At 44.2% G+C, this 21914-nt stretch overlaps 2 protein-coding genes across 2 annotated transcripts; one reads left to right on the forward strand and one right to left on the reverse strand.

The window, feature by feature from the left end:
* Window positions 1-71: 71 nt before the first annotated feature.
* On the reverse strand, window positions 72-1593 carry LOC6574540. Its single transcript, XM_002000547.3, has one exon. The coding sequence runs from the start codon at window positions 831-833 to the stop codon at window positions 231-233; it is 603 nt and encodes a 200-aa protein (XP_002000583.1). The 5' UTR covers window positions 834-1593; the 3' UTR covers window positions 72-230.
* Window positions 1594-2719: 1126 nt separating this feature from the next.
* LOC6574541 (dynein beta chain, ciliary) lies at window positions 2720-20762 on the forward strand. The gene is made up of 27 exons (XM_032733600.2): window positions 2720-3499; window positions 4144-4296; window positions 4438-4649; window positions 4902-5143; window positions 5215-5497; window positions 5560-5825; window positions 5950-6401; window positions 6458-8037; window positions 8252-8524; window positions 8791-8820; window positions 8932-10920; window positions 10986-11698; window positions 11898-12250; window positions 12332-13155; window positions 13220-13581; window positions 13655-13811; window positions 13885-15234; window positions 15296-15465; window positions 15528-16025; window positions 16086-16596; window positions 16660-16830; window positions 16892-17208; window positions 17268-17682; window positions 17735-18736; window positions 18807-18955; window positions 20006-20138; window positions 20288-20762. Exons 1-27 carry the CDS (start codon window positions 2773-2775, stop codon window positions 20447-20449), a joined length of 13494 nt encoding a protein of 4497 aa, XP_032589491.1. The 5' UTR covers window positions 2720-2772; the 3' UTR covers window positions 20450-20762.
* Window positions 20763-21914: the final 1152 nt, after the last annotated feature.

Below are 21914 nucleotides of genomic sequence, written 5' to 3' on the forward strand. Positions count from 1 at the left end.
AGCTTAATGAAATGAGTTTTTCTTTCTTGTTTGATGGGTTGTGTTTGAAAATAGTTTTAGGTATTAGAATTCAGTAATAGAATTTAATTGTTAAAATTATTATTACAATTATACCTATAGAATAAATTGGAGTTTTGTTGCAAAAGCTTATATTGGATATTTATTTATATTTATAGTGAATGATTAATGGTATATTAAAGAGAATTTGGAATGGGCATAGGTGCTGCCAATTAGTTTCCAATTTTAGCTTTCCCCAGATTGTGGTACTGACCATCAAGTTGGAGCTCATCGTAGAAGATATGATCGTTGTAGACCTCATCGCGATGGTACATGTGCTGGTAGCCCTTGGAGCTGTTGCCTCGCTTAAATTTCCGATGATCCGCGGCCAGTTTGAGCAGCTTTTGGCGGCTATGTGGCTGGCCAAGGTATGAAAGTGGGGTGGCCTGATCCTGGGCTGGTGCGGTGTCCTGGTTGTGGCGTTTGCTGCGACGCTGACGCCAGCCCCAGCGCATACGTTTAACGGTTGTTGGTGGCAGTGGCATGAGGTAAGTGCGGGCTGGCCGAAGCCTTTTGGATTTGTATCTGGAGTGCCGGGACTTATCTCTGTAGTGGTCCACCACTTGGCAGGTCTGCATGTCCCTGGGCTTGGGTATGATGTCGTCCAGCTTGGGCGGACACTGTAGCACATAGTAGAGGCCGGCAGTGGAAGAGTCGTTTGCATGAGGCCTGGCCAAGTCGAGCAGCCGCAGAGGCACCTTGTAGTAGGCAAACATGTTGCGCTCGACAACAATTGCCGATGCGGCACTCAGCAGCAGCAATCCCAACTGCAGCATTGCGCGAGAAGTGTTGGGATAGACTTGGGCAAAGTCACATTTATAAATGTAAGCAACTTTTCAGCTTCAATGAGTTGCTTTGCAGCCGCTTTGCGGTTTGCCGGCAATAATTGGGCTTTAATATTTATTACGAGCGAGCAACTGGTTTTCCTAGCAACCGAGCAGGTTGAATGAACCGTTGCTGCACCGAGGCCTAGGCCTAGGTCAATCATAAAAAAATAGAAATAGAAATAGCAAAAGTTTTTGCATACGGAAGTCATGCAAGAAACTGTTGCTCGTTTGCGTCTCAGCAATGTTGCTACGGTTGACTTGGCAACATTGCTGCGCCGGGCGCAACAGTTATTTGTTTATGTTTGTTTATAGCACCTTGACGCTTGCGCCTCAAATGTGCTATAAACTTGAAATATGTAGGGGAAATTTGGCAGAGTGGGGCTTACTCTCAGCAAACACAGTTGTTGCACATATGCAACAGATTTTGGCGTGACTGTTGCGAGTTTTCCAGTTCATTGCGAATTCATATTCTAAGCGTTTGTGGCTTAGTTTTTGACGGCTTGCCGACACTGTGGCATGCAACAAGCCTAACAACTTAGACAATTACAACCGACAAGCTGTTATAATTAGGCGCAAATGGATTTATTGATAAACATTGCAGTGTTTTAGGAGCTCATGAATAAAGTGAAATAATATTTATATTATGAATAGATTATATAAGGCGTCTGAGTATATTTATGTGTTAAGCAATCAAATTGTGCCTACGCTACTTTTGTGGCATGACAAACTGATTAAATCATCGATACACTGCATATCGATTGCTAACATTCCGAGGGAAAAGTAAATTGATCACCGATGCAATAATCGATATATTATGGCTCGCTTGCTTATATCGCAGGGGAAAGCTGAAAATGGATTTGTTTAATATTAATAATATATTTCAAAAATTATGTTAAGATAAGACATATTATTTATACAAAATGAGATAATTATTTGTAATAAATTATTTATAATATTGTTAACAGAATTATCTCTTCTATGACTGTTCGTCCAAAGGTTTCTCTAATCTGATAGGTACACATAAATAAGTAGTCCTTATAACCTTTCATTGTATACATTCTCTTTTTACGTAGCTAAGTTGGCAATAAATAATTGAATTAGCGTCTAATCAATTCCCAGATTACCTGCCGAAAGCCAACTTTATTAGGCAACGTGCCAAAACGCCAAGGCGTTTGCGTGCAATGGCAACATAAAATGGCGGCGCAACAATTGGCCGGAAGTAAGCGTGGCAACGTGGCTGACAACCAAATGTTATGGCACAGGGGAAATCAACAACGGTAAAGGTGCAAAATAAACAAGTGCCTAGCAACCGGGAGCTGCCACGATCAGTTTTTCCTAACTGGCGTACGTTGTTGTCGAAGCACTTCCTTTCAGTCAGCTAACGGTAGCGCAGGTGAGCAGTCGCAAAGCGGAAATAAAAATAAAGCCAGAATACTAATAGACAAAATTGAAAAAAAAAATATATATATATATATATATTATAGAATAGTATAACTGTAGTCCAGCTATTTAAAGTGATTTAAAATAGGTTAATTTTGTAAAAAAAAAAAAAAAAAAAAAAACCATTAAAATATACATGCAAAAACGCCGTTATGGCAGTTATGCTTACATAACAGCTAAAAAAGTGATGTCTGCTATGAAGAAAACTTACATAATCTATATATTACATAAGTATTTAGGGCTTCAAAAGTATTTTGTTTTACACATAGGAAATTTTGGTATAATTTTAGTAAGAATATTGATTTGATAGGATATATATTGATTATATAGTTGTTACTGGTAACAAGGTCAATCAAACACTAACACACACGCGCTCACACACAGCCACAACAACCAACAACAACATCAGTGTTAACAACAGCAAACAAACACCTGGAGGGCGCCTTCAATGGAGCAGCCCTCCACAAGTGCCGAGGCAGCCGCTGCCGCTGCAGCCGGCGGGCCGGATCCACGTCTGGAGTTGATGGGCTCGTTTGTCATCAAATCCCTTAAACTGAAGCCAGAGAAGTGGACGCGTGTCATCACGGTGGAGGAGCACAAGGGCATAATTAAAGAGTTTCTGGATCGAAATACACCTGTGGTGTTAATTATCATATTGACGCCCGCTGCGCAGCTGGTGCCCTCCACCACGTTTCCCCTTTCGCAGCTGAAGAGCAAAGGAGTTTACTTTATCAAACGGTATGCCCAGCCCATACCACGTGAGAATTGTGGTAATTTCATTATCTTTGGCGACCTGGCCACGCGCACAATTGACCAGCTGTCCGCTCTGGTCGAGGAGGTGCTGGTGCCGTTGCTCTCCAATGAGGATAACTACAGAAGCTGGCCCATCATGGTCGCGCAGGATGTGCAGAAGCATGTGCACAGCTTGAAGAGCACCGTGCATCAGGTCAAGGGTCAGGTGAGCGGTGAAACCATACTGGCCATGCCCGTGGGTGTTGAGAAAATAGTTAAAGCCGCCAAGGAGCTGACCGAAACGCAGCATTGCCAATTCGATTTGTATCTGAAGAGTGCCATCGAGGGCGTGGTCATCAAGTGGGCGACTCAGATACACGAAGTCATCAAGGAGAGTCCAACGAACGCTTTTGCCAATGGCCAGAATCCCACACCACACACAGGTGAGCCTCAGCCGTAAGCTCTAGTCATACGTGCATATATTACTTTGTTGCTGTTATTTTTGGCACAACTTTATTTATTATTTATTGATAAAATTCAAGTTTTGCAGTTGACGTTTGTTTTGATATATCCTAGCAACGTGCAGGCATTGGCCAAATTTGCATGTTTATTACCCGCGTACCTAGCCTGTACCTGTCTGTGTGTCATATGGGTAAAAATGTCTTCAAAACTAGCTTTTATTATCTGTTTGGTGAATGGTGACAGGCAACATTTCCTTATGTCAAAACAACACTTACTTTTTGGGCCTTTTTATTATCAGTCGACATCTAATCGTCAATAGTTTTCGCCATCTGCAAGGCCTCACTTGAGGACGATGACGGCAAAGCCTAAAGCGATTATAGCCTAAAACCTATGCGATTTTCATTATTTTAAAAATAACCACACTTGGGAAGTTTTCTTTTTGTATACAACTACTAAATATAAAGCCAATATTGTTTAATATTTATATATTATATTCATTATATAATATATGTATATAATAATACAGTTTCCTTACGTTCCTACTCATACTATACTATATTATACCTATAATTTAGTTAATCGAATTATATTTCAACTTTTATCACCCAAATCAACTTACTCATAGAATTTACATTTTGGAACAATCGACTTAAGAATCTATCCTTTATCTATGACCAATTGCGCAATGAGCGCATACGAGCCATGGCCTTAATATTGGAATACTCGTCGAGTGCTTACCATCCGTGCTTTCAGACGCTCTTCAAAAACGTTGTCACGGGTGAGTGCAGTCGATTAAATGGCCAAACAGCATGCCATTGCTATTGAGTATACTCAATATACATACATATGTGTATATATTTGTCTATCTTTGCCTTTGGCATGCCAACAAACTGTTTTGAACTTGATTGGGCAATCGCAGCACTTGCCGAAGCAAAGGATATAACGCTCTATTTGAACCCATTGAAACGTCCACTGCATCAACTGGAGGAAATAGATTTTGCCGAATTCAAGCCACTACTAATACCTTTCATGCACACCGTCTGCACGCTTTGGGGCAACTCACGCTACTATTGTCAGTCTGCGAAAATAACCGTACTTTTGCAGGAAATATGCAATTTGATTATACATCAGGTATGTACTTGTATATATATTGTATATGTGCAGTATGAGTGGCAGTCAGTCTGCCAGAAATTTATTCACTTAGTTGATGGATAACGATGACAGTTGAAAATGTAATCAATCAGCAATTTGCCTTTCTGTAAAATGGAATTAATTAAAGTTTAAATAAATCAATTCAGTCAACTGATTGCCAATCATATATATTCATATACTAATCAGATACAAGTCCATATACTACATTATTTGCTCTCTTTTTAATTCCAGGCTAAGCGTTATTTGGATCCCTCGTCGATATTTCACAGCGATATAGACGAGGCCATGCAGCGCCTCACACTCTCTATACAGATATTGAAGTTCTTTCGGGAACTCTTTGACTATTACAAGGAGCGCTTGGCTGCCTTCTTTACGGAGCCTGAGGAGCGTCCACCGATTTTGTGGACTTTTCATCCAAATTCAGTTTTCAAGCGCTTTAATGCGTTCCTCGAGCGTTTGACAACAATTCAGTGGTATTTACAATCTAAAACTACATTTAGTTTATATATACATAGATAGTGTATTATATTTGTGATTTTTACAGGTTCTTCTTTACTGTGATTGAATTCCTGAAATTAGAGAAAGTCGAGATCGGTGGACTGCGTGGCCGCCAGCTAAGCACCAGGATAACCGATGTCTATGTGGAGTTCAATCAATACTTTACGGCATTCGCATCGAAGAGCTACGACGTGCTTGATCCCGATGACCATGAGTTCGATGAGGACTTTAAGGGCTTCCAAACGCGCATTCTGGAGCTAGACATGAAGCTGGCCGCCATCCTCTGTCAGGCATTCGATGATTGTCATAATCTAGAGAGTATATTTAAGGTGAGACTATATTTAGACTCTATTCCTTTGCTAAATACTTAAGTATTGCACTCTTTGCACAGCTTATAAGCATCGTGGGTAGCGTGTTAGATCGTCCAAAAATCAAAGAGGAATTCACACAGCGCTATGCGGAAATAGTTCGCATGCTCGACGATGAGATGACAGTCTGTGAGAATATTTATGACAAGCAAATGGAGCTAAACCGAGTCAGTGATACGCTATACCCGAACTACAATTGTCCCTCGGTGGCGGCCTTCATACGCTGGTGCTATCAGCTGGAATCCCGCATTACTGCCCCCGTCAAGAGCTTCAAGGCACTACAGCATGAGTGAGTTATACACAATTTTTGGAAATTCTGAAAGAAGATTCAATATGATCTAGAATGTTAAATGTTAAATTCTTAGTTAAGGTTTTTTCGTACAACATCTATAATAGCTCCAAATCTTTCACAGCATAACTAAGACCGAAAAAGCTCTGGAAATTATGGAACGTTATGAGTGTTTAATGGCCAAGTTGGGAGCCTGTAAGAGACAGTTCTTTGAGGATTGGTCCGTGCAGCTTGCTGCCCAAATTGAGGAGGATCTGAAAAAGTCGCTTATTTCACGCGATCAGCACAGTCACTCATTGATCCTCAACTTTAGTTCGGCCCTGTTCTCCATACTGCGCGAGGTGCACTACATGCAGCAGATGAAAATTGATGGCATACCGGAGATTGCGATTGAGTTTGCAGAGAAGAGTGATGTCTTTCGCTCGTATACACTGAACCTGGAGAAGACCATCGATTGGTACAACAGCATACAGGAGGGCAGCTCACCAGTGGAGTTAAAGTTGATTGAGCCCGAGATAAAGATGATTGATGATCTGGTTGAAATTGGTGTGGATCAGCTCGTGTGGAATTCAGCAGGTAAGCAGTCGAGCGGTTTTTTTTTTATAAATAATCTAATTATGATTTCCTCTCAGATATTATGAGTTATCTGGAGAAGTTACGTCAGCCGGTGGCAGCCCTGCGTAATCGCATGAATCACACCCAAGAGAATCTACGTCAAATACGGAAAATTATGGAGGTTTGGGCCAAACAACCGCTGTTCGAGCGCCGCGATTGCAAAAAGGATTCGGTACTCTCCATTGATGAGCGACCAGATCGCACTGCCAAGCGGTATGCGGAAATCCAGGCGGCCTCTGTAGAGATACATAAACTGCTCCAGGATAATATGCTACAGTTCGACATGGCGGATAAGCAAAACGATCCTGTCTGGCTAAGCTATGTGGATTTTGTGGATAATATTGTGTACGAGAACATTCTGCGCACAGTGGGCGTAAGTGTGGGCTATCTGGCAGAGAATATGGACCCAGATAACAACTATGCACCGCTATTTGAGTCGCGCCTGGAGCTGGTGGAGCCCAACTTGGTGTTCGTGCCCTCGTTAGATCCCGAGGATCCCATGGGCTTCAACAATATGCTTATTGAACTCATGCGTGACATTATGAAAATGGGTTCGCTTATAAAGCGGCTCAAGCCCAATGAGAAACGCAATTATGTGGAGCTGATTAAGGAGAATCAGGACATTATTGATATGCGACGGGAGATACTCAATGGCGTCGACTTGGTCATGGAGGAGGCGTCGCGCTTCTGCCGTCAATTCGAGCGCTATTCGTACCTGTGGCTGGATGACCGTGAGGAGTGCATGGAATACTTTTTGGAGTATGGCCGGATGTTGGATCCAGACGAGATCGAGCTGCTGCAAATGAATGATCCAGCTGCACCGCCGCCCCCACAGCCGTGTCAGCCCACGATTGAAGCATTTCGAGAGCAGATAGACAACTATGAATCGCTGTTCACCGAAATCGAGGATATACCCGCATTTCAGGTGTTCAGCTCCTGGTTTCAAGTGGATGTGCGACCCTTTCGACAGGCGCTGCTCAACACTGTCTGCAAGTGGGGCAACATGTTCAAGATGCACCTGGTGAACACTGTGACGTCCAGTCTGATGGATCTCAGTCACTTTATACGCAAGGCCGACGAGGGCTTGCTGCAGACGGTGAAAGAGAAGGACTACGAGGGCCTGGTCAGCATCATGGCCTATCTCATGCAGGTGAAGGAGCGTGCGGCCAATACGGATGAAATGTTCGAGCCCATGCAGGAGACAATTCAGCTGCTGAAATACTACGATATGGACATTCCCGAGGAGGTGAATGTGTTGCTGCAGGAATTGCCGGAGCAGTGGGCAAACACCAAGAAGATAGCCACAACGGTGAAGCAACAGGTGTCGCCACTCCAGGCCACCGAGGTGGTTAGCATACGGAATAAGATAACGCTCTTCGAGGCGCACATCCAGCTCTTCCGTGAGGTGTTCAAGCAGTACGACTTCTTTCGCTTTGATTGTAAAAATCCCTATTTACTAATGGACCGGATCAACGATGATATGTATCTTTGCGAGCGCGAAATGGGCGAGATACAAAAGTCGGGCAGCCTCTTCGAAGTGAATATTCCGGAGTTTAAGGTGCTCAAGCAATGCCGTAAGGAACTGCGCATGCTCAAGGTATCTACCGAGATAATGAATTCATTAACTAATTTTTTTCATGTTTCCTATATAGTTCACTAAATCTACTAAATTTTTACCCTATGTACTGCATGCTACATTTGGAATTTTGAGCTTTATAACATTTTAACTAGCTACAAATCCTAACTAAACTATAGATCGATCATAACTCTTGTTAACTAAACTAAAAATATATTATATCAATTAATCACAGCAACTCTGGGATTACGTGAATATAGTGCAAACCAGCATTGAGGATTGGAAGACCACGCCCTGGCGCAAAGTCGACGTGGAGAACATGGATATTGAGTGCAAAAAGTTTGCCAAGGATATACGCTTGTTGGACAAGGAGATGCGTGTGTGGGATACGTTCATTAATCTGGAGTCGACGGTTAAGAATATGCTGACGTCGCTTCGAGCTGTCGGAGAGTTGCAAAATCCGGCCATACGCGAACGTCACTGGAATCAATTGATGAACTCCACCAAGGTCTATTTTTCAGTTTATTTCTTCTTCTCACCTCTCATGCTGAGTTTTCTTGTGATAAATTTGGCATACTGTAAATAATTGATCGAAAATTTCTTTTTTAATGCTAGCACCAGCCCGTTTGTATAGCAATGAAAATCTATTTCTAATTCAAATAAGTAACTTTCTTATTTTTAATCCTAACTTGATTTTAAAGAGGCCCATGTGTATATATACTATAGAGTTACGCCTCGACTGTACAGTTTCTTGTAAATACCATTTCATTCCAGAGTCTGGCAGCCTTGCCCAAGGAAGTGACCGTAAGTGCTATGCATGTTGTAAAGAAATTCAAGTAGAAATCGTAGCTCAACCATAATTGTATACGCGTTGAATCTATAGTGACTGATAGATTTGGTAATGTATTCTAACAGGTAAAATTCATAATGGATCACGAGACCACACTGGCCGAGCTTCTGGGCTTGAATCTGCACGAATGCGAGGAGGAGGTAAAAAATATTGTGGATAAAGCGGTAAAGGAAATGTCCATGGAGAAGATATTGAGGGACTTGAACTCGACATGGTCGGCCATGGAGTTCGACAATGAGCTGCATCCGCGCACAGGGTGTAAACTCCTTAAGGCATCGGAAGAACTCATAGAGACGCTCGAGGAGAACCAGGTGTGCCTACAAAATTTAATAACATCCAAGTACATCGCCCATTTCCTCGAGGAAGTTTCAGCTTGGCAAAACAAGTTAATGATTGCCGATCAAGTTATAACCGTTTGGTTTGAGGTGCAACGCACTTGGACCCATCTTGAGAGTATCTTCATGAGTTCGGAAGATATACGCAAACAGCTGCCGGTCGATTCGGACCGTTTCGATAATATCGATGCCGAATTTCGTATACTCATGGATGAGATGTCCGTCTCATCGAATGTGGTGGCATCAACCAATCGAGCTGGCCTGATCGAACGTCTGGAGCATTTGCAAAAGGAGCTAACGCTATGCGAAAAGGCACTGGCAGAGTATTTGGAAACAAAACGTTTGGCTTTTCCTCGTTTCTATTTTGTATCATCGGCCGATTTGCTCGATGTCCTTAGCAATGGCATACAGCCCGATATGGTTACCAAGCATCTCACAAAACTATTCGATTCGATAGCACGCCTCAAATTTAACCGCGATGCGGCCAATGAGATAGAGACAGCTTCTGGCATGTATGCCAAAGATGGCGAATATGTGGAGTTCAACGAGTTGGCCAGCATTCGTGGCCCGGTTGAAGTGTGGCTAAATCGCATACAAGCGGCAATGCGCGCCTCACTGCGTCATTATGTTACGGAAGCTGTTGTCGCTTATGAGGAAAAGCAACGTGAGCAATGGTTATTCGATTATCCTGCCCAGGTATCGCTGTGCGGCTCACAGATCTGGTGGTCCACCGAGGTGAACATTGCGTTCAGCCGTTTGGAGGAGGGCTACGACAATGCGATCAAGGACTATTATAAGAAACAAATCTCACAACTCAGTTTACTCATTACACTTCTGCTCGGCGAGCTGACCAAGGGAGATCGTCAGAAAATCATGACGATATGCACCATTGATGTGCACTCGAGAGATGTGGTCGCTAAGATGATTCAGGCCAAATTGGATTCAGGCTCGGCTTTTATGTGGCAATCGCAGTTGCGGCATCGTTTCGATGATGTGGAAAAGGATTGCTTTGCCAATATTTGCGATGCTGAGTTCCAGTATTGTCACGAATACTTAGGCAATACACCACGCCTGGTCATCACGCCGCTCACAGATCGCTGTTACATAACACTTACACAGAGTTTACACTTGGTGATGGGCGGTGGGCCAGCCGGGCCGGCCGGCACGGGCAAAACGGAGACAACCAAGGATCTGGGCCGGGCCATCGGCATCATGGTCTATGTATTCAACTGTTCCGAGCAGATGGATTACCAATCCTGTGGCAATATTTACAAGGGTCTTGCCCAGACGGGCGCCTGGGGCTGCTTCGATGAGTTCAATAGGATTACGGTGGAAGTACTCTCCGTTGTGGCAGTCCAGGTGAAGTCCGTCCAGGATGCCATACGCGATAAGAAGGAGAAATTCAATTTCATGGGCGAGTTTATCACGTGCGTCCCCACGGTGGGCATATTTATTACAATGAATCCGGGCTATGCCGGACGCACTGAGCTGCCGGAGAATCTGAAGGCGCTGTTTCGTCCCTGCGCCATGGTGGTACCGGATTTTGAACTTATCTGTGAGATCATGCTGGTCGCCGAGGGATTTCAGGATGCACGTGTTCTAGCCCGCAAATTCATTACGCTCTATACGCTCTGCAAGGAACTGCTCTCCAAGCAGGACCACTATGACTGGGGCCTACGTGCCATCAAGTCGGTGTTGGTAGTGGCTGGATCGCTAAAGGTGAATGTGCTGCCTCTTCATTTATTTGTCTTGCGCTAAATGCAAAATTCTAAAAATTCTTACAGCGCGGCGATCCTGGGCGGCCGGAGGAGGAGGTTTTGATGCGCGCTTTGCGCGATTTCAATATACCGAAAATCGTAACAGATGATATGCCAGTGTTCATGGGGCTCATCAGCGATCTGTTTCCCGCTTTGGATGTGCCCCGCAAACGTGATCAGGACTTTGAACGCACCGTAAAACAAGCTGCCTCCGATTTGCTACTACAACCGGAAGATAATTTTATACTGAAAGTAGTGCAACTGGAGGAACTGTTGGAGGTACGTCATTCTGTATTCATTGTTGGCAATGCGGGCACCGGAAAAACCCAAGTGTGGAAGACGCTGCTGCGCACCTATCAGAACATCAAGCGGAAGCCCATATTCAATGACTTGAATCCAAAAGCGGTGACCAATGATGAACTTTTCGGCATTATCAACCCGGCGACGCGCGAATGGAAGGACGGACTGTTCTCAGTTCTGATGCGGGATCAGGCAAACATAACGGGTGATCAACCCAAATGGATTGTGCTCGATGGCGACATCGATCCCATGTGGATCGAGAGCTTAAATACCGTTATGGACGATAACAAAGTGTTGACTTTGGCCAGCAATGAGCGCATTGCGTTGACACCTTCGATGCGTTTGCTCTTTGAGATCTCCAATCTGAGAACAGCGACACCGGCAACTGTCTCCAGAGCTGGAATATTGTATATTAATCCCCAGGACTTGGGTTGGAATCCGTAAGTAGCAAAACATCTAGCATACAATCATATATAAAGCAAAACAGGTGTAGATTATCCTACACCTGATTAATTGACTGTCTAAGAATTGACTGAGTAGCTGAATGGTAGATTATTTAGAACACGCTGCGATTGCTTAAAAGATGTATTTATATACCAAGTTATAGGTTTCTCATTATTCGCTTCAATCCCTTTGCAGCTATGTGACCAGTTGGGTTGAAACGCGCAAAATTCCAGCCGAAAAGTCCAATTTGGTCATGTTATTCGATAAGTACATACCGCCCTCATTGGACACGATACGCGTGCGTTTTAAAAAGATCACGCCTGTCGCTGAAATGGCCCACATACAAATGCTGTGCCATCTGCTAAACTGTTTTCTAATACCAGCTAACACACCGGCCGACTGTCCAAAAGAGTGGCACGAACTGTATTTCGTTTTTGCCTGCATTTGGGCATTCGGCTCGGCCATGTTTCAGGATCAAGCCATTGACTATCGCGTGGAGTTCAGCAAATGGTGGGTAAATGAGTTCAAAACTGTTAAGTTTCCATCGGGTGAGTAGCAAAATCGTTTGGAATTTCTCTTGGGAATCACGACGAATTAATAATGCGAATTTCAAAATCCACAAAATGCAGGCGGAACGGTTTTTGATTATTTTCTGGATAGCGAGACAAAGACTTTCCTGCCCTGGACCGAGAAGATAACGAAATTCGAGCTGGATTCGGACTTGCCGTTGCAAGCTGTGCTCGTGCATACCTCCGAGTCAATACGTTTGCGTTATTTTCTGGATCTGTTGATGGATAAGAAGCACCCGGTGATGCTAGTAGGCAATGCCGGCTGCGGCAAGACCGTACTGGTCAATGAGAAGCTTCAATCGCTTTCTGAGAATTACGCTGTCACCACAATACCATTCAATTTTTATACCACGTCCGAAATGTTGCAAAAGATACTCGAGAAGCCGCTGGAAAAGAAAGCGGGTCGCAACTACGGACCGCCTGGCAATAAGACCTTGATCTACTTTGTTGACGACATCAACATGCCCGAGGTGGACTGTTACGGCACCGTGCAGCCACACACGTTGATGCGACAACATCTCGACTACGGACACTGGTACGATCGCAACAAGCTGACCCTTAAGGATATACACAACTGTCAGTATGTGGCCTGTATGAATCCGACCTCGGGCAGCTTCACCATCAATCCCCGTTTGCAGCGGCACTTTTGCGTGCTAGCCGTTAGCTTTCCGGGCACGGACTCCATCACGGTCATGTACTCGGCGATATTGTCGCAGCACTTTGCGAATGCCGAGCAAAAGTTCATGCCGATCGTGACGCGAATGACGCCCAATATAGTGGCGGCCACAATTGCCTTGCACAACAAGTGCCTGCAGGTCTTTCTGCCCACGGCCATCAAATCCCACTATATCTTTAATCTTCGAGACATCAGCAATGTTTTTCAAGTGAGTATTGCATAGGATTCAGATGATTGCAATTAAATTCATTGTATTCTATTATACTTTGCAGGGTCTTTTATTTAGCTCGACAGATTGCTTGACGAGCTCTACAGATCTTATACGTTTGTGGCAACACGAGACACAGCGTGTGTACTCCGATAAGCTAATCGATGATAAGGACATTGATAGCTTTACGAAAATGCAGCATGACATTGTCAAGAAGTCGTTCGAAGAAATTGACGAATCCGTTATATTCGACAAACCGAATATTTACTGTCATTTCGCTGGAGGAATTGGTGATCCTAAGTACATGCCCATCAAGGGTTGGCCTGAGCTTCACAAACTCCTTCAGGAAGCAATGTCATCGTATAATGATCTAGTCGCTGCCATGAATCTGGTGTTATTCGAGGATGCGATGATGCATGTCTGCAGGTAAGGCTTATCGAGGCTTATCAAGTTCCAAACGATAAACTATATTCGGATTATTATTGTCTGATTCGTTTAGAATCAATCGCATATTAGAATCGCCGCGTGGCAGCGCTTTATTGGTTGGTGTTGGTGGCAGTGGAAAACAATCTCTAGCGCGCTTGGCAGCATTCATATCCAGCTTGGAGGTTGTGCAAATACAGCTGAAGAAGGGCTACGGTGTCAATGATTTGAAGGTCTGTCCTCTTCATATATTCTATTTGATATCTAACAATTTCTAACCGCTTTTAACATATCTGCAATACTTAGAACGAGTTTTCCGGCTTGTATTTGAAAGCTGGCCTGAAAAATGTTAGCATTATGTTTTTAATGACGGACGCCCAGATACCTAGCGAGGATTTTCTTGTCTTAATCAACGATTTGTTAGCCACTGGCGAGATTCCAGATCTATTTCCGGATGACGAAATCGAGAACATAATCGCTGGTGTGCGTAATGAGGTCAAAGGTGCGGGACTGGTTGATACGCGTGAAAACTGCTGGAAATTCTTCATCGATCGTGTGCGCAAACAATTGAAGATAGTTCTGTGTTTTTCACCAGTGGGTTCAACATTGCGTGTTCGGTCGAGAAAATTCCCTGCCATCATCAATGCAACATCCATCAATTGGTTCCACGAATGGCCTCAGGAGGCACTCATCTCGGTCGCCATGAACTTTCTGGCCCAAAACCAAGTGCTGCCAGAGACTCATCGCGATTCTGTGGCCAAGTTCATGGCCTACGTACACACGTCGGTCAATACGACGTCCAAGGTTTATTTACAGAACGAACGTCGCTATAATTATACCACACCCAAGAGTTATCTTGAGCAGATTAATCTCTATCTGAAGCTACTCAATCACAAGCACGAGGACTTGCAGAGCAAAATTGAGCGTCTGGAGAATGGATTGGAAAAGCTGCGCTCCACCGCAGTGCAGGTGGCGGATCTCAAGGTCAAATTAGCCGTGCAGGAGGTGGAGCTGAAGGAGAAGAATGACGCAGCGGATGCCTTGATCGAAATTGTGGGCATTGAAACGGAAAAAGTTCAAACGGAAAAAGCGGTTGCCGACGAAGAGGAAATGAAGGTCGCTTTGATAGCCGACGAAGTGAGCAAAAAGCAGCGCGATTGCGAGGAAGATTTGCTCAAGGCTGAGCCCGCCCTCTTGGCCGCCCAAGAGGCGCTCAACACGCTCAACAAGGCCAACCTGACAGAACTCAAGAGCTTTGGCTCTCCACCGGGTGCGGTGACAAATGTGACCGCTGCCGTCATGGTCCTGCTGGCACCTGGGGGCAAGCTGCCCAAGGATCGATCCTGGAAAGCGGCCAAAATTTCCATGGCCAAGGTGGATGCTTTTCTGGATGCCCTGATTAACTATGACAAGGAGAATATACATCCGGAAATTATTAAAGCCATACAACCTTATCTCAAGGATCCCGAATTCGAGCCAGAATTCGTCCGCTCCAAATCGGGTGCTGCTGCCGGACTCTGTGCCTGGGTCATCAATATTATTAAATTCTATGAGGTCTACTGCGATGTGGAGCCGAAGCGCAAGGCCTTGGCTGCTGCTAATGCAGAGCTGGCAGCTGCACAGGACAAGTTGGCGGGCATCAAGCGCAAAGTCGCGGTAAGTCCGTAAATGTAAATATTATAAATTGAAAATTATCTTTCATTTCAATTACGCGCAGAGTCTTGAGGAGCAGCTGGCCAAGCTGACAGCGGACTTTGAAAAAGCGATTGCGGATAAGCTACGTTGTCAGCAGGAGGCGGATGCCACACAGGCAACCATTGCGCTGGCCAATCGTCTGGTCGGCGGTCTGGCCAGCGAGAACGTACGCTGGGCTGAGGCAGTCAATAAGTGAGTAGTACTCCCACAATAGATCTCTAATGCAAACTTATGCAAACTATTTTTGTTTTCAGCTTCGTCAAGCAGGGCATTACCTTACCCGGCGATATACTACTCATTACCGCCTTCATTTCCTATGTCGGTTGTTTTACGAAGGGTTTTCGCATTGATCTCTTGCAAAAGATGTGGACACCCTTTCTAAAGAGCATTGATCCCCCCATACCCACAACTGAGAATCTTGATCCGCTGACGCTGCTTACCGATGACACGACCATTGCCATCTGGACGAACGAGGGTCTGCCCAGTGATCGCATGTCCATTGAGAATGCAACAATATTGTCTAACTCGGATCGCTGGCCGCTCATGATTGACCCTCAGTTGCAGGGCGTCAAGTGGATTAAGCAGAAGTACGGCGAGGAGCTAAAAGTCATACGGCTGGGTCAACGCAACTATTTGGATATCATTGAGAAGTCCATTAATACCGGCATAACGGTCCTGATCGAGAATATCGATGAGAATCTAGATCCCGTTTTGGACTCTTTGCTCGGACGCAATCTTATCAAGAAGGGCAAGTGAGTGCAGCGTCGCTTACTTAAGGCAAGTGAATACTTCTAACACCCTCTGTTTTGCAGAGCTATCAAGATCGGTGACAAGGAAATCGAGTACAATTCCACATTTCGTTTAATTCTACACACTAAACTAGCTAATCCGCACTATAAACCTGAAATGCAAGCACAGACCACACTGATCAATTTTACTGTCACTCGAGATGGACTGGAGGATCAACTGCTCGCCGAAGTTGTGAAGGCCGAACGTCCAGACTTGGAAGACCTGAAAGCCGAGTTAACTAAGCAACAGAACGATTTTAAGATTATGCTGAAGAAACTGGAAGATGATCTGCTCTCGCGTCTATCATCAGCGGGTGAGAATATTTTAGGTGACACCGCATTAGTGGAGAACCTGGAGACAACCAAAAGCACAGCTTCGGATATTGAGGAGAAGGTGGCTGAGGCTAAAATTACGTCGAAGGAAATTGATAAGGCTCGGGAATACTACAGGCCAGCTGCTGCCCGAGCTAGTCTCTTATACTTTATACTCAACGAGCTGAACACCATCAATCCGATCTATCAGTTTTCATTGAAGGTTTGCTTAAGGCCTCAGCAGCAAATGATGAAACTCAGAAGTCAATAATCGTCTCTCCGGCAGGCTTTTAGTGTAGTGTTCCAAAAGGCCATAGCCAAGGCTGAACCGAGCGAAACTTTGGCATTGCGCGTTTCAAATCTGATCGATTGTATTACGTATTCGGTCTTTCAGTATACTTCGCGTGGTCTTTTTGAATGCGACAAGCTCATCTTTGCCTCGCAAATGACTTTTCAGGTAAGCCACGCCCGACATTAATAGATTCCTTTATTGAAGCTTTTCGCTTATTTTCGAACAGATACTGCTGATGAACGAGGAGCTCTCATCCGCGGAACTGGACTTCCTACTCCGCTTCCCGATAAAGCCACATGTGACAAGTCCTGTGGATTTTTTGAGCAATCAGTCGTGGGGCGGAATTTGCAGTCTAGCGTCCAAAGATGAGTTTCGGAACTTGGATCGGGATATTGAGACATCATCGAAACGCTGGAAAAAGCTCGTGGAATCTGAGCTGCCGGAGAAGGAGAAATTTCCGCAGGAATGGAAAAATAAAACCGCCTTGCAGCGTCTATGCATGATCAGAGCTCTGCGTCCCGATCGCATGACCTATGCACTAGCGTAAGTATTTTCTATAATAATAAAAATGAAATTTTAATGTCATTCACTTTATATCAAAGTGACTTTATTGAAGAGAAATTGGGCTCCAAATATGTGGAGAGCCGCGCCATGGAGTTTGCCAAGTCATACGAAGAGGCTAGCCCATCCACGCCCATCTTCTTTATACTCTCACCAGGCGTCAATCCCCTGAAAGACGTTGAAGCTTTAGGCAAGCAACTAGGCTTCTCCATGGACCTGGGTAACTTTCACAACGTGTCCCTGGGCCAGGGCCAGGAATCGATTGCTGAGGCAGCTATGGACACGGCAGCCAAAAGTGGCCACTGGGTTGTCCTCCAGAACATTCACTTGGTACGCAAGTGGTTACCCATGCTGGAGAAGAAATTGGAGCACTATGCCGATGGCTCACATCCTGACTATCGCATGTTCCTGAGCGCAGAGCCTGCCTCAACGCCATCGGCGCATATTATACCACAGGCAAGTGTTGGGTAGAGTATTAAATAAAGTGAGTGAACGATATTTTTTGTAGGGTATATTGGAGTCCTCCATAAAGATCACCAACGAGCCGCCAACGGGCATGTTGGCCAATCTGCACAAGGCCTTGGATAATTTCACGCAAGAAACTCTGGAGATGTCTGGCAAGGAGGCCGAATTCAAGGCTATTCTTTTTTCGCTGTGCTATTTCCATGCTGTGGTAGCTGAGCGCCGCAAATTCGGCGCCCAGGGCTGGAACAAGATCTATCCATTCAATGTGGGCGATTTGAATATCAGCGTATCAGTGCTGTATAACTACTTGGAGGCGAATGCCAAGGTACCTTGGGAGGATTTGCGTTATCTATTCGGTGAGATTATGTACGGCGGCCACATTACTGACGACTGGGACAGACGCTTGTGCATCACCTATTTGGAGGAGTATATGCAGCCGGATCTGGTTGACGGCGAGCTGTTCCTGGCGCCCTCCTTTCCCGCCCCACCCAACACGGACTATGTGGGCTATCACAACTATGTGGATGAAATGATGCCGGCCGAGTCGCCTTACCTGTATGGCCTGCATCCCAATGCAGAGGTTGGTTTCCTGACCACCCGAGCGGAGAACATATTTCGCACCGTCTTCGAGATGCAGCCACGGGATGCCGGTGCCGGCGGCGGTGCCACAGTAACGCGCGAGGACAAGGTCAAGCAGATTGTGGACGAGATCATTGAGAAGCTGCCTGAGGAATTTAATATGGTCGAGATTATGAACAAAGTGGAGGAGCGTACGCCCTATGTGATTGTGGCGTTCCAGGAATGCGAGCGCATGAACTACCTGACCAGCGAAATGAAACGCAGCCTGAAGGAGCTCGATCTAGGCCTGAAGGGCGAACTAACCATCACTTCGGACATGGAGGTGCTCGAGAATTCGTTGTTTTTGGACCAGGTGCCGCCGATATGGACACAACGTGCCTATCCCTCGCTGCTAGGGCTCAACAATTGGTTTATCGATTTGTGCCTGCGACTGCGAGAGCTGGAAACATGGTCCACCGATTTTGTGGTATGCCGACCCGACCCGACCCAACCAGTTTGCAAATATTTATGCTTTTTGCTTTGTGTCCCGATTGCAGCTACCCTCCTGCGTCTGGCTGGCGGGCTTCTTTAATCCCCAATCATTGCTAACGGCCATCATGCAGAGCACAGCGCGTCGCAACGAGCTGCCGCTGGACAAGATGTGCCTACAGTGTGACGTGACCAAAAAGCAGAAGGAGGAATTTACGTAAGTGCCGGCCGACAAAGAGCGACACACACGACTTTATTGAAACGCAATTTTAATTGACTTTGGCGCTGACCCCCAGCTACGCGAAACAGATATCAGTAGACTTGTGACCGATTTTAAAACCATTGTCTGGCATTGCATTGGAGATGACCATTTGACGGCACTCAATAGGACATATATTGGTATATATGCGTATATAGTATAATTGTTTTCCTGCTGCGGAAAGGCCTTCATCAGTTCAAGTTCTCGACTGATAGCTATAAAACTGCTAAGTGCTCAGTACTGACAACCCAATTAGGCGACACAGGCACACACACATGTGCATACCTTACTCTAATCATTGCTAGAGAGGAGCGCATGAGCGACTGCAATAAGCTCGTGTTGACTCGTGCTTACACTTGTTGAGATTGTGTAAAGTTGTGCTGAGTCGTGCTGTTGAGCTCATGGTTAGCTTGTAAAGACTGTGTAGAGTCGGCTGAGTCATCCGCACATAGCTAATCGGCATGCTAATATAATCAGAAACCATTATATTTATAATCCGTGTTTTATCATCTTAAGATCTCTCTGGGTTTTCATTAAGCCGTTCCCAACCACATCGTGTTAGACCGTCCCATTGAACACGACACGTGCTCAGCACTACTTGTCGTATCAACTATGTAGCTATGTAAATCTACATGACTTGTGTCAATACTTATACTGGGAAGATAGTGTAAACAGCGGCTCATCCGGCCAACGGCTTCAAGCTGAGTCTAATAATAGCTGCAATGCTATGCCATGAGGGCTAATTTTAGACACAGCACCAATACACACACAGCGAATATTTATAAATAGCAATTAATAATTAAGTGTAGTTAACAATTGTCTATTTGCCGACTGTCTTGAGTCTTGATTGTTGATAGTTGATACACGGATTGCTTATTAAGTGGCGCCCAGTTTCTCGTATTTTGAATTTGGCGTCAGACAGAGGCGCCCCACTAATTGGCAGAGCTTAGTGAATAATCCATGCTTAATCGATATCAATTGCAAATCTCTGTCTGAATTTAATTACAGTACGGCACCGCGGGACGGCTGCTGTGTGCATGGCATCTATATGGAGGGCGCCAGATGGGATATACAGCAGGGCATTATTATGGAATCACGTCTCAAAGAACTATATCCCTCAATGCCAGTGATCAATATTCGAGTGAGTTTGTAATGCAAATGCCGAAAAGCGAATTCTAGATAGAAATACCCATTTGAATTTGGAACGGATCTGTGGCGTCTAAAAAGCGGCGCATGTTTGCATAAATTCAATTCTAAAATAAATATCCATATATCTCTCCACACCCGCAGGCCATTACCCAAGACAAGCAGGACATGAGGAACATGTACGAATGCCCCGTATACAAGACACGTACCCGTGGCCCAACCTATGTGTGGACCTTCAATCTGAAGACCAAGGACAAGCCAGGCAAATGGACACTGGCGGGCGTTGCTCTGCTTCTGCAGACTTAAGTTTAGCCTTATTTATTGGACAACAATTTATTTATTGGAATATACTTATAGATTTTCCTAATATTGTTAGCATATTAGAGTAGCAAATCAAATTGTATTCCTCCATGTAGTGTAATTTTTCAAGCAAAAAACTTCTGTAGAATACGACTAAAAAGATTTTGTGACCTTAGTAGATATCTCACATATTTTTTCATTATTCTTAGCACATGTTTTTTCTCAAATAAAATCACTTTCTTCGTAGGAATGCCTTAGGCGCACTAGCATAAAACCCAAAATCCAAACTCGTATTATTTACAAGGGTATCGAAGTTGTTTCATGGGTATGAACATCATAAACAATAATATGATTACTTGTTTGTAAATTGCATTGTCGCAGCATATATAAACAAATGTGTAAAAACGAACCAAATGTGTAAAAAATCCCATGAAAAATCAAACAGCACATTTATTGTTTATAGAGCGTGCACCTTGTGCCATTAGTCAGAGTATTTTGATAATACTTAAAATAAAATAATCTAAATGTCTTGAATGAGTTGTGAGATAATCGTGGTCTATATGTAAAATACGTCTGTCTATAAGTAAGCTGATAAGACAGGAAAAAAAAACTTCTACAGACGCACAAAAATGTGAATCTAAATCAAAAATCAAATGCGTCGCGCTTTCATAAATAACGATCTGCACAGACACGCACACATGGACGTATATATGAAAATATTTCAGAATCGCCAGCGCAAAAAAAAAAAAAAAAAAAAAGAAAAAATATAAAAGAAATATTTGAGCATCAAAGGAAATTCATAGACGACGAGTGGACTGAACTCGTGGTCGTCGTCAAAAAATAAAAAAAAGTATGCACATATATAATAATGAAAATAAAACAATTTTCAAATATTTCTTTTCTGACGAAATTTGAACGATGCCAGCGGACAGTATCAAGCGAAACGTGAACGTGAACCAATTAACGAAAAAGTTGAGCAAAAAATACCCAAAAACAAAAAAAATCCGAACTCAAAATTTCAGATGTGACGACTGACTGCATGAAATACATAAATAATTCAAATAATTAAAAAAAAAAAAAAAAAAAAAAAAAAACACACACACACACACACAAACAAAAGCCACCAAGGGGGCTGGGGAACGTGACGCGTGACCCGCCTACAGAGCTATCGATCAAGCGATCAAACGAGCGATCGATCGAACGGCTGTACCAAGCACATACTCACATACACACACGCTAACCCAAACATACACAGAATACGGTGGCATACACACACACACACACACAGTAAAGAAATAAAATAAAATAAAGGCAAAATGTACAAAGCAAACGAAAAAAACTGAAGACGACGACACGAGCGTAAATCAATTTTAGCATGGAAAAAAATTCTATAAAACTAACAGACACTGTGTGGTCGGACATCATTCGTGTGCGCTACGACGAGCCAGCCCAAAGCCAAAGCCAAAGCCAA

This window comes from Drosophila mojavensis, unplaced genomic scaffold (genome assembly GCF_018153725.1).
Source record: "Drosophila mojavensis isolate 15081-1352.22 unplaced genomic scaffold, ASM1815372v1 contig_231, whole genome shotgun sequence".
Lineage (NCBI taxonomy): Eukaryota > Metazoa > Arthropoda > Insecta > Diptera > Drosophilidae > Drosophila > Drosophila mojavensis.